General features: G+C 40.4%; 1 protein-coding gene and 1 long non-coding RNA gene across 2 annotated transcripts; one reads left to right on the plus strand and one right to left on the minus strand.

Annotated features, from left to right (window-relative positions):
• Positions 1–297: 297 nt before the first annotated feature.
• TOMM7 (translocase of outer mitochondrial membrane 7) lies at positions 298–5,404 on the minus strand. The gene is made up of 3 exons (XM_065629838.1): positions 5,191–5,404; positions 1,886–1,934; positions 298–520 (listed from the first exon to the last, which is right to left on the minus strand). Exons 1-3 carry the CDS (start codon positions 5,369–5,371, stop codon positions 505–507), a joined length of 246 nt encoding a protein of 81 aa, XP_065485910.1. The 5' UTR covers positions 5,372–5,404; the 3' UTR covers positions 298–504.
• LOC135986075 (uncharacterized) lies at positions 5,321–12,780 on the plus strand. The gene is made up of 2 exons (XR_010605838.1): positions 5,321–5,648; positions 11,339–12,780. It is a non-coding gene; the product is annotated as an uncharacterized LOC135986075 (long non-coding RNA).
• The last annotated feature ends 733 nt before the right edge of the window (positions 12,781–13,513 follow it).

Here is a 13,513-nt window from a genome sequence, read left to right on the forward strand (position 1 = left end):
AAACCAACCACCAAACACACCAAAAAAATCACCACGGTTCAGCATAGTGACCAGCTGCAGAGGCTTACCAACATTCAGGCAAGAAATCTTTGAAGAATATTGACGTTTAAAACATTAGCTCAGTTTTCTGGTTCTTGTGAAGATGAAGAATCTATACTCAAAAGACCATAATAACAGGGTTGGATAGGGGAGTTGAATGTCACCATATTTTGGATTAAAAAAAACCACCACACAACGGGTTATCCTTTCTGTGATAAGGAAATCACTAAATATGTAAAGACTTAAAAACAATGCACATCCATTCAAATTGTATTTATTTAATTACACTTTAATGCAAATAAGTTAGGTCCATATAAACTCCATTTTGTTGTATGTACAATCTATGTCATTAGCAAGCTGATTGAGCCAGCTGGTGTAAGTGTCCACCTCATCCTCTGGAATGTACGTATCTTCAGACACTTCCTCTGTCCATCGGCTGGTTCTAGAACAGGATCGCCACATCCTTCATCCCCAGAGTAGACTGGAAGGTGAGGGGGTAGGAAACGAAAGTCAGATTTGCAGCATGTACTTTTTTTAAAATGGATATTTGTAAAACAAAAGTCTGGAGGAACAGCCCTGTAAATGTATAGAAGAAATGCTACCCCCTAAAATACTGAAATATGGCAACCTTTAAAGCAAAATTTCAGCCTACAGACCATGCACAGGCATCCAGAAAAATGAGTGTCTATAAGCTTCAGATTAGACCCAAACACTGGCTTCTGGTATCTATGAACATACACTCTGGTATGAAATACATACTTCATGCTGTGCGGACACACCCTCAAGAAAAAATAGTCTCAAACCATTAGTGAAGCTAAACATAATAACTAACTTGTTTGGTGACAGCGTTGCTAAGACAACAGAGGATTTTACTGAAATTGTAAGATGATCCTGGCACTTTTTTTTTCCTTTTGTATTTTCTACTGTTCAAAGTAGCTCCCTTGCATCACTGAATCCTAAAAAATGGGATTTCTATACATTGTAACTATATGAAGCTAGAAGAGTTAATATATGACTTTTCAAACAATACAGTCCATCACTTGTTTGTCTTAGGGATACCTGGTTCTGCACAGTAACCCACGTTATTTCAAGAAAAATAAGAGTGGTCTTTTTGTCAAAACTTTAATTAGTTTGACCCATGGAAGCCCTCCCATAAAACTCAAATACCACAAGAATTCAAGTATTACTAATGTCATGAAGTTGCAGCACTAACAAACAGTCCCACAATAAAGAGGCAACATGAGAAAATACATTTTGCTTTATGACAATGACAAATAATGAAGGATATAGTCCTTTACTTCATGTAGCATTTAAGCTGCATTACTACCATATATGCTAAGGCAGAAGGAGACTGGGTTTTGTTTTAAATACACACTAGAAAGCTGAAATGTGCAGAAACTTGCATAAACTACATCTACAACAAATTAGCGTGGCAGCTTCCACTCAAAAGGTACAAGAAGACTCATATATTAAAAACCATGCAAGATTAAGAGAAAAATACTAAGACCCTTCCAAGAACTTGTGTTTTGCTATTTGGATTTAAAAAAAAACCAAAACAAAAACAAACCATGACAAAAAACCACACACACAAAAAAAAAACAAACAAAAAACCAACCAAACCACAAACAAACCAAAAAAGCCCCCCACACGCATTAAAAAAAAAAAAAAAAACAACACACACAAAAACAAGAACCACAACCAGCTATGCTTCTACCCTAAGCAATTAAAAACACTGGATGAAAGCAACCTTCACAACTGTTGCTGTCCAGGGCAGACAAGCAGAATGGTAGCCAAAATGGTAACTATCTGCATTGGGCTTGCACGTACATTTGAAACTGATACTTACCTCCAAATAGTTGGCTCGGGCATTCCGGGATCTGCACCTCTCTTAAAACCTGAAGTGAAACATACATTACATACATATATATAAATATGTATGTGCAGACTCCTATGTAGTTAAATCACTATAAAATTATTCCAGCTCATTAAATCGCAACAAAAAGAAAACCTACTGAGTAGAGAACAGTGATTCACTAAGTTGTATACTACCTTAACAAAAAGTGCACATTCTTATCAGGGTTAGATAGTAGAGAAAATAAATACAAGTGTACAGATTTGTATATATCTTTTTTTTTAAAAAAAGTCTTACCTGCATCTTTATATGATTTAAAATTCAGGGACAATGTGAGATGGAGGAAGTAACCTAACCCAAAGATCAAGACATACAAACCTATACACAAACATGCAGATTTTAAACATTATTCAGAAAGCAACCTAGCAAGGCAGTATCAACAGTGACACCTATAACTGGCATAAGTGACCACCTTGAGTCCTAAGGGGCAATGTTTTGTAACAACACCTGAAGCAGAACTTAAAACTAGAACCACTCACCTGGTTAGGATGAGAGAAAAGCTACCTGCTACTAAATCTTACAAAGAAATAAGATATATGTCAATCTACTAACACTCAGAAAAATGAAAAGAAAGTTAATTACAAAGAGTGCATCCCCAGCTAATGCCTTAAACACCAATTCACTGAAGCAAATGTATGCTAGAGGGGGAATTCAAGGTTCAGTATATCAAATATCCTCACCTGCTTGACAGTAAATTAACAGTCTTGAAGTGGAATCATACCATTCATGCATTGTTCAACACATGCTCTCCTACACTTTCTATCTAGAAACTGATGTTATCTGAAAAATATATTCAATCCCTTGTTTACAGAAAATAAATAATTAATGACAGTTTGCCTGAAACAGAGGCCATGAAGGTTAATGGAAAAACTCCCATTAACTTCACGGGCACTGGGTTAGCTCTTTGAAGATAACCTTGTGTGATTTGAGACTACTAAACATCCTGAGCCAGTTTCTTTGCTTACCATACTTCCAGCAAAATTGCTTTAAAATTAATGAAGTTGTATTAGGAGTCATACTCTGTGCGTGTGAATGTTTCTGTTTTTCTGGATTCACGCCTCCACATCCATGTCCCCCCACCTCATACTTTTAAATAAGCAAGCCAGGTTTAACAAAACTGTACTGATTGAATTTACCTACTTGAAAGAGGAGCAGACACTTCAAAGCAAGTTTAAAAAACCCAACAAATGACCTACAATTGCCCATCCACATACCAGGTTCCCTCATATATCCCCCAAGCATCCCATCTTGACCTAGAAAGTCTTTCACAGGAAGTTAAAAGCTCAAAGTTTCTGAAAATTTCCTTGCCTGTGTTTAGTTTAGCATGTACTTTGTATACTCAGGGGTCAACACAAAAATGTACCTTGAATCATTGACAACAAGGATTGTGTAGCCTCTTGCCCTTCCACTGCATCACACTTTCCCTCCCAGATTCAAATGTAATCCCAGTACAAAAGAGGTTCTTCCTGCTATACAGACTTCGAGTGTATGCCACCTCCAAACGTTTATGGCAAGCAAAGGTGGCATCTGCATGTTCCCCTCCCACCTGCTTCCACTTAATGTCCTTTCATTACAGCAGACAAGTTTATAAGGCGGCAATGCAGATGCAGAACAGCACACTTATTTTCTGCAGGTATGTACTACTGCAACTTATTTTCTCACTGCTATTTAACAGAAGTATACTAGGCACCCTGATGTTAGTGCAACTATAAACACAATAACATGGCTTTATATGACTTACACTTTATATGACTTGTACTTAAGTAACTTATCTAATTTCCTCTAGTGTCTTCCAGAACAAAGAGTATATTTTTTTGTACTATCATAAAAGTAAAACCAAAACAAAATTTCAGCAAGAGCAGAAATAGGTCACAAAACACTGCTGGAATTCCCCCACAAAAATCATCAATTTAAAATAATTTATAAACTAAAAATGGAAATGTAATTAAACTTTAAGCCTAATACAGCCGATTAGTTTTCACCATAATGTTTGAAGTTACTTCTTTTACTTGTAGTTGTTAAAATATGTATCTAACTGTTGAAGAGACCAACTTTTTCCTGATTGTTATTTATTATGTGAACAATCAAATCCCTTCAAATTGGACACTACATTCCCCTCAATTAACTAAAACAACCTACCAGCCCTGATGTAAACCCATCAAGGTTCCAACCCTCCTTCATGCTTGCATTCAAGGCAGAGATACCTGCCTGTTTTAGATATTTTTCCCAAAAGGCCCAACAGAATTGGGGCAGAAACTAAGCCAGATGACTCCCAGGGATCACCCTTCCTGTGACCCCTTGTCATGAAAGAAGTGAACAAAAGTGTCTGGCCAATTGCACATGTGCTTATCTTAAGTAGGTCAGGCCCTTCAACAAGGACAGCTGATGGCATAGAGCCCAAACTCAGCAGGAGAAACCATGTGGTGGTGCTGCCCAGCCAGCCCCATGACAGGAGCAACTGAAACACATCCCCCCAGGCATAACATCAAGGCATCCCCTGAATGCTCCCTAGCAGTTCAGAAACAGGAGCCATGCCATTTTGGGAGAGGCTGTAACCTGTAACTAGCTGGAAATCCAACCTCTGCCAGAGACCAGCAACCTCCTTAGCGCCACAAAGCAGAGCTCCCAGCTGCAGCCAGCCTTCTCCTCACACTCTAACTCCCTACTGCAAGAAGCACTCAGGCTAGCCTGCTAAAGCAGTCAGTCGCTGATGGAGGATTAAACCACAGCTTCGTTTGCTGTTAAGCTGCTCCACTGCATGCTCAGCCCGCTCCCCAGAGAGGCCTCCTCTCACTGGGCACGCAGGCCCAACCCACGCTCCAAGCGCGGGAAGAGCTTCCAGGACGGGAAAGGGGCAGAAAAACTTGTAAAGAAAAAGGAAATAAAACCACCTAGCAGTGCTGCCAAGTGCAAGCCCCGACCCGTGCTCCGCGGGGCCCACAGGCCGCCGCACCGGGGCCCAGGAGCCTCTCGGTCACCGCCGGCCCCCCAGCGCTCCCGGGCCTCCGCCGGTCGCGCATGCGCGGTGTGGGCCGCGGAGTCCGGGTCGCGGCGGAGGGCACGTGCCGCTCCTTCTGCCCGCCGCGCCGCAGGGAGCCCGCGCGCCGCCAGCCCGGCGGTAACGGCCCGGGCGGGATGGAGGGCGGCGCGCGCTCCCCCGGCTGCCGGTTCCCCAACGGCCGCCCCGCGCGCCCGGGCCGTTGGAGCGCCGCGCGGCAGGTCCCCCGCCCGGCACTGACCTAGGTAGAGCACGACGGGGATGAAGCCCCAGCGGATGGCGAACTGGCCGCCCCTGAAGAGCTGCTGCAGCCGCTGCTTGGCCTCCTTGCTGAGCTTCGGCATTCCGGCGGCGGGGAAGAGAAGAGGAGGAGCCCAGTCGCCCTCGTAACGCTGCGCCAGCGGTAGTGGGCGGGACCCCATGGCGCCGCCGCCGGGTTGCGGGGAGGAGACACCTCCTCGGCAGCGGGCGGTCCTTCCGTGAGGAGGGCGGGGAAATGGCGGCCGCGGGGCGGCTTCCGCTCGTCACCGCCCGGCGGGCGCGTGCAGCGCGGGGGCTGGCAGCAGCTGTGGCACGCGGCTGCCAACGGCCTGCCCCGCGCCGCCACGTCAGCCCCGCGAGCCGGGACCGGGACCGGGACCAGGACGTGTGTCCCAGGGGGACGGCGTTACAAAAGCTGTGGGATCTCTTCATCTGCCTGTAGGTGCCGCATTTATGTGTTTGTGTTTCTTTCCTGGAGCTCTCGAGGTATGCGTGCACTTGGCATGCCACCTCTGGAGGCTGGGACGTGCCTTTTGGTAACTGAAAACTAGAGATAAAGAGTGATAAAAAGATGTTTCTGGGTGAAATTGGAAATGCCTGGCAGCCAAGAGGGCCAACCGTGTCAAGCACAGCATTGCCAGCCGGAGGTGATTGTCCGGCTCTGCTCTGCACTGGTGCGGCCTCACCTGGAGCACTGTGTGGAGTTCCGGGCACCACAGGGTAAAGAGGATATAAAGCTACCGGGGACTGTCCAGAAGAGGGCCAAGAAGTTGGTGAAGGTTTTGGAGGGGAAGCCATATGAGGAGCGGCTAAAGTCACTGAGTTTGTTCAACCTGAAGGAGACTGAGGGGAGACCTCATGGCGGCTACAGCTTCCTCACCAGGGGAGGAGGAGGGGCAGGTGCTGATCTCTTCTCTCTGGTGACCAATGACAGAACCCGAGGGAATGGCAGGAAGATGTGCCAGGGGAGGTTTATGTTGGACATGAGGAAAAGGTTCTTCACCCAGAGGGTGGTGGAGCACTGGAACAGGCTCCCCAGGGAGGTGTCACAGCCCTAGGCCTGACAGTGTTCAAGAAGAGACTGGACAACACCCTCAGACACATGGTGTGAACTGTGGGGTTGTCATATGCAGGGACAGGAGTTGGACTCGATGATCCTTGTGGGTCCCTTCCAACTCAGGACATTCTATGATTCTATGGTCTTTGAAACCAGACCATGTGATGTCTTCAGTCTGTGGAAATGTGGAGTTCTGGGAGTGAAAGCTTGACTGGGAATATTGGGAGAGGTGTTCTGGTTTTAGACCTAATATCTAAAAAATGCCAATACAGAGCTTAGGGCTTGTTGTCCTTACGAACTCTGAGCCATATGGGTACTGAGGCACTTTCTTTCCTACCTTCTACGTGAGTAGTATTTGCAAGAACCCCTTGCAGTGCTCTAACCAGCAAACTATTGTCTGATACCACTGCTTAATAGTCATCTTACTGCATGATGTCTGCCGCCTTAACTCAGACAGTCATGTCGTGTCTACTATGTTCTCATTCTTTCTGAGGTAGTCTGCTGCCTTTCACTCTAATGCCAGATCCAGGTCTTGAGATTCCTAGTACCCTGTTTCCCCGAAAATAAGACAGGGTCTTATATTAATTTTTGCTCCAAAACTTATTACTTTTGTACATGTATAGCTTCCTGGACACTATTTAAATTGACTTTTTAATGAAGTGTAACTAGGGCTTATGTTTGGAGTAAGGGCTTATATTTCGAGCATCCTCAAAAATCCTGAAAAATCATGCTAGGGCTTATTTTCCAGGTAGGTCTTATTTTTAGGGAAACAGGGTACTACTAATGTGTCTGCAGTATTATTTAATGTTGGCAGTGTACATCATGTCTGCTAACTATATCAAACTCCTGTCATAGTTTGGAGTGAATTTGACTGCATATGGAACTTAGGAAAAACTTCTTAGGAATCATTTCTTAGTGCAGAAATCTACACGATTTTGTTCATAATCATGATTTACTGACCAGACACAGTTAAAGTTCTGCATGTTATTTATTGGTTTGCCTAAGGCAATTACTTGCAGTTCTGTAACTGTATTGTCACATTAGGAATAACAAAAGATCAGTGCTTTTAGGTTAAAAAAAAATCCAGGACTATAGTAAATATCAATTGTACAAATATCTCATTTTCTCTTCCAATGGCTGGATGCCTGATCCTGCTGATCAATATATGGGTTTATAACTTGTTCCTTGCTCGCCAGGTATAGACAGGTAGCAAGCTTCAAGCCTCATGAGGGATTGTGGCAGCCCACAGCTTGCGTGTGCTACAGTCTACCAATTATTAAAATGTGGGGAATAAGAGAGTATTTTGGTGATGTAGTGGCACAAACGTGCTGTCATGCTACAGAATGCAGAAACTGCCTTTCCTTATGTAAACCATGTGCTTTCATATGCATTAAACGTGTTGATGGGATACATCACTATTTCTAGTCATGTGACTGACACATCTAATGGTATCTAACAAGTAAAGCTGAGGTTTAGAGTATGTGAGTGGCTTCTTTGTAAACTGAATAGCTTATCCCTGAAGAAAGGTTAGGCACCAGTGCTGTAGTTCACCAGCAGATGAACATTAGTGTGAAACTTGGACTGTGAGTCTACACATTTGCCAAGAGAATATGCCTTCATGACAAACGGCACATGACATGATCATATGTCATGTTTTCTTGATACATTCTCAGCCATTAGGGGTGACAAAGCGTGCTCCAAATAATGAAATGCAATAATGGAAGCACTTATGCAAATTGTCTTTGTAAGAGTTAGTTTTGCTTGATGAAGTGTCCGAAGAATCAGTTTTGGCTTACTACACTCTTTCTGCAGCAGTATTTCTGGTCCTGAAATTGAGTACCATATAACTATTATTAAATTATTTTAGGGGTAGTCTTCTATTTGAGCTGGGAATTCTAGCTTGAAATTGAGGTAACAAGTCTTTCTATCCATAGGTTTGCATTAGCTTTCCATTTTTGGGTATGTCACTGTTGTTGAATTTTTCAAATTAGTACTCATGAGTAGAACTGTACACACATTCAAAATGACAAATTTACTATTCTTCTGAACAAGTGTAGTGCAAGAGGCACATTCATTTGTCAGTAATGGCTTGTCATACTCAAAAGAGAAAAATCTTAAACCAATGAACCTTCTTTTCTGATCCTTGCGAAGGAAAAGAAGTGGTTGCTGCAGGAACCTGTTTTTCAGCAGTTTGCATTAACTTGATTTTCGTTTGTAGATGAGACCAAATCAAATCTATTTCCACGATGTAGTTACAGTTACAGCTTGTTCTTTCTAAACATGCAAAACCAACTGTTCATTACAGCACACAGCTTGTTAATGATCTCTTGAAATTACAATAAAGTGTGACCCACTGTATTGGAATTAAATTCAAAAGGTATTTTCCTTAAATCTCTCTTAGATTTAGTGTAAGTGGAATTCAGGAGGTCAGCTGATTGAAGTAGTTAAACAGTTCTGTCTCCTTTGAGTATAAATTAGTTTAACAGTGTCAGTTGTGGTACAGTATACTCTTATTGTGGATGTTCTTGAGAAAGGGTGTTCACAAAAGTGCACCACATGTACCAGCTGCTTCTCTTCTTTCCTTTACACATCAAGTGTAGGAATAATTTTCAAAGCACAGAAACTCTCCTTGAGAGCTCTCATTTTTCACGTCTGCTAATTCTAATATTTGACTAAAAGCTTGTAGGTTATTTCCTTTATTTAACTTTAGAAGCCAGGAAATGAATAGCAAGAAAGTTAGTATTTCTGTGCCATGGTTCTCTTGCAAACAAAATCAGTGCTGTGGCCTAGAAGAGCACAACCACATGTGTTTTGTATGCAAATAAAACAAAGTTGATTCTGGATAGCTAATAGTGTTACAGACTGAAGCTGAGAAAGGATATATGTAAACTAAGAAAAGTAAATGGAGAACAGCACTTCTTCCATTGGAACACACATCTATAGTCTCATACTGTCCAAAGTATCATATTTGCAGTAAAAAAATAAAATAAAATAGAATAAAATAAAATAGAATAAAATAAAATAAAACCCCACACCCAAACAACACCAAAAAAACCAGAGCATGCCAGCAGTCAGGGTTTGTACTGACTCCAGAAGTTTTCTGTGCCTTTATTTCGCTCCTGTTGCACCAAGGATGTCAGGTGGTTTAAGGCTGCAACACTCCTTTGGTAACCTGGTGACTTGGCCCAAGGGCGAAACAGCATCAGTCATCTTCCCCACAAGTTCCAGCTCATGGGACAGCTCTATTCAAATAATTGAAATATTGAAAAGTGGTCCCTAAAAACAAAGGTACCTATGACTGGGCATGAAACAGTGAGCTGTTTTGAAGGGAGAAGAAGTAATACCCGAAGAAATGGGCACTGTAAGAAATTGATGGAAGCAGCTTTGCCTGGAGAAGACAGGATGATGTGGGCATGCTGTGGGTACTAGTTCATGTTTGTAATTTACTGTTGCAGCACTTCCATGAAAAATATTTGTTTTACTTATTTTATTTTTTTCTTATGGCTGATAATGAAGACAAAAGCACTGGGAATGGTATATCCATTAAATAAGAAAAACAAGAACCCCAATTGCTGGTATGACAAAAGAAAATTAGTAATACCATATGCGTTGAAAGTTTTTCATTACAAAAAAACCTCTTCGAGTTTCTTTTGTCTTGTAGTTCATGTGATGAACAGCAATATAAGCTGAAATAAAATTGCAGATATGAATCCATACTGTTTTATTAACTTGATTAGCAGTAATTCTGCAAGTGCTGTGTTTTCATCGCAAATAAATACCACTAAGACTCAACGTAAACCAGCCAAATGTTTCCATTTTATGGGTGAGAGAGAGAACAGATTTTTACAGACAAGATTGAATCACTTAAGCGCCAGTCTCTGGTTCAGCAAAATTATGTCACTCGGCCTGATGGCTTTAGCTTGTCTTTGCTGTTTAGTGCAAAGGGTACATTTCAGGTCAAAGAATTCCAAATGTCTGGAGCTTTATCTCAACACACTGCAACCTAAAGCCATGTAACAGTGCATGCAACTCAGAAGGCTGAAGGAGACAAAGTGACATATTAAAGTCTTGTGATAAATCACTGTAAATCGTGCATAGGAAATCCCTGCAGACGTCTGTCATGCATTTTCCACTCTCATTTTTGAGATTTCTCCTTCAATTTACTTTCAAGAAACGGCACTAAATTAATCTGCTTGGGAACAAAGTTCAAACTTGACTTTGTTTATGAGGAATTTGTATTTTGAAGATACTACAGTAGATATTTCATGCTTGAAGATAGACTGTAAATCAGTACAAACAATACAAGAACATAAGCAAGAGATATTGAACAGATTTCCATTGCATGCTGAATATTTATGATATCAGTTAAAAAATGGTAATATGACTAGACATTCTATTTAACTTTATCATGATGTTTAAATTTTCTCTTTTAATTATGCCCTAGTAAAGATAATCCTTTTCTTCCATTCCATTTTAGTATTCCCATTCATATAGTCTAATAAATCCCAGCTACTTTGCAGTACTACTGGTCTGGGAAATGTTCCTTGTCAGTTTGTAGAGATGACATTTCACAAAGAGACAAAGAGAAATGAAAAGCACTACAGTCAAAATAAAAAAGACTGAGGCTGTCTGATTATGTCATTTGGGAAGTGTCAGGATTCTAAAATGTCTCTTTCTTGACTATTGTTAAGACCTAGATTACTCGGGGGTCAATATGTTTGGGTTTTTACCTTTAACATATTTTCAAAACTGATTTGGAATACAGAGCAGTAATGCATATAAAAAATTCTGTCCAGATTAGAATCTCTTTCATATTAATTTCTGTGTGATACTTTTTGGCTCTGCTCTCGTCACTGAACTGATATGGGATATTTCCAAGAAAAGTGGCATTGTCAGATGCCTATCTAGAAAATTAGTAGAATGATCAGAGTGGTAGAAACAAAAAGCAAAATGTGGCAATTTTGTATATTCACTACAATAACTGTACAATTTATTTCTTTAAAAATAAATTTGAGTGGTAATATGGAATTGAGTGCAAACACAGTAAAAATGTCATTGTTTTTCATTACAGCTCCTGAGGCCAGTAAAGGAGAAACAGCAGTCTGAGATGAGACAGCATTCAACAGAACCTCACCGAAAGTTTTGAGACATCTTTGCGAAGATCTGCTGTTGTGCTTGAAAATTGAATATGAGCTGCCGCACAGTGTTACTGTTGTTCAAAACTTGACTTTCCCATTCTCCCCATCATTTAATAATGAAAATGAAATGTTACATGTACAGATAGTGCTACCTTTGACTGTAGGTAGTTCCTCTAAAAACACAACAGTTCTTAAATGCAGGTTTTCATGATTGCAGTACTTGCTGAGGATGAAAACAGTAATTCCTTGTATATTTTCAGTGATACGCAAAAATCTGATGGATTAAAGGATTTTCTGAGGCCAAAACTCATACCTATATTTACTCATTCTTTGTTTTTAAATTAAGCTTTTTTTTAGCATCTGAGCAGTGAAGGTTTCAGTAGCTCTAGGAGGATTTTCCTCTAAAGATGTTGAATGTAAACCACTTATTTGTCAACAGGTCTCAACTAGATTTTTGTTGCTGAAGAATATGTCATAACAGCACACATCAAAGATTTTAAAGGACTTAAATATGATTGGTTTTGGCAAATTTTTACTGTGAGGAAAAAAAAAAGGCAAAAAGAAGGACCTTTGAGTTGAAATATGCCAGGTGGAGGTGGAACAGGTCTCTGTGGGTTTTCTGCTAGAATGAGAGCTTGTTCTGTTTTTTATCTTGTCACTGTTAAAAAAAATATTATTTCAGTTACTGTGTATATCCTTAAGTATCCTTTTCCTTTGGTGCATCCAAAACAGGAAAAAAAATTATATTTTCCAGCACTTGAATAATATTACCTGATCAACAAAGTAAATGTGCCATGTGAATGTATAAACTGAATCTTCCTCGGTATATCTAAAGGTTGAACAAATTAGTTAGATAAACCGAATGTAGGTATTAATTTATCTTGATTGTTCACTTTGGGTGAATTCACTTCAGCAACTTAAGGACAACCTTTTTGTCTTATTCCTAATTCAGCATGGCCTAACCATGACCACCAAGGTGAGGAGCAGCTCACACCTTCTCTTGCCAAGCTCCTTCAGAATGTGTCGCCTGAGCTTCCTACTGAAGGTGACACTCTGCAAAGAACTGCCTTTTGGAGCTTAAAGTCAAACCAATATTGACAAAAGTATCAGTTGTTTGTCTTAATTTTTCAATTTCAGTAGTTCAGTTTTCACTGAAAATTCTTTGAGATCTTCAGCACATTCAAGATTAGAATCAATAATTTAGTCTTATAATAAGGAGTAATTGAGGCCTCTCATAGACACCAGAAGGCGATCAAAGAAATCCCTTTTCTTCCTTTGCAAGTCTGGTGTAGTGCTAGCAGGATTAAATGAAGCGCAGCTCGTGGTTAGTGAAGTTTTTACTGTTCAGTTAAAATAAAACTTAAATCTCTTAAAATGCCTTTCATATGTGATTTCTGTCTAGACTTTGGCTATTTTAACACAATCATATGCCATATTTAGCTCAGACAAATGTTTTTAGATTTTACTAATTTTAAACTGTTGTCAAGTAGGTATGGAAAGGCACCTTCTCTATGTATTGACAGCCTAATTCACGTATCTGATACTGGTTTTTTGGTGTGCAATTTAAGATGGTGATTTGTAACAGTACAAACTGGAGTGATCAATTATATTTCAGTAGGTTTTTGCATTGCTTCCTACCTAAAAAACAACAACAACCAAAACAAACAAACAAACAAAAAAAACCACAACCAAAAACCAACCAAACAACAACAAAAACCAAACACAACAGTAAGGACAGATTAGATGTATGTCTTTCACTGCTTCCTGTAAAACGTTATGTGGACTCCCGAAAGTTTTATTTTGAATGATAGCCATTTCAGTAAGAATTTTGGCAGATGTAGAGGACATTCAAGGAACTTCTGAAAGTTCCTGTGAATCTGACCCTGATTTTCAACCATTTGAAAGGTCCAAGTGACATGACATTTCTATAATACTCTTCCTCTTTCCTTTTTTTTTGTTTTCGAAGTGTACACGTCTGAAGAAATTGTATTTTACTCCTTTATTTTAGGTTTAGGTAGCAGTCACAAGAGAATAGATGCTATTAAGTGTAACAAAGCATGAAGATGACAAGATAAATGAACCAAAGGCTTTTCAGCTTGATCACATCC

The sequence above is a fragment of the Caloenas nicobarica genome, chromosome 2, assembly GCF_036013445.1.
Source record: "Caloenas nicobarica isolate bCalNic1 chromosome 2, bCalNic1.hap1, whole genome shotgun sequence".
Lineage (NCBI taxonomy): Eukaryota > Metazoa > Chordata > Aves > Columbiformes > Columbidae > Caloenas > Caloenas nicobarica.

Excerpts from the sequence above, each read along its gene's own strand:
- TOMM7 (XM_065629838.1), bottom strand. The coding sequence starts at position 5,371 with ATGGGGTCCCGCCCACTACCGCTGGCGCAGCGTTACGAGGGCGACTGG. Across the intron at positions 1,935-5,190 it reads CCCCGTCGTGCTCTACCTAG|GTTTTAAGAGAGGTGCAGAT; the intron begins GTCAGTGCCGGG and ends GTTTCACTTCAG.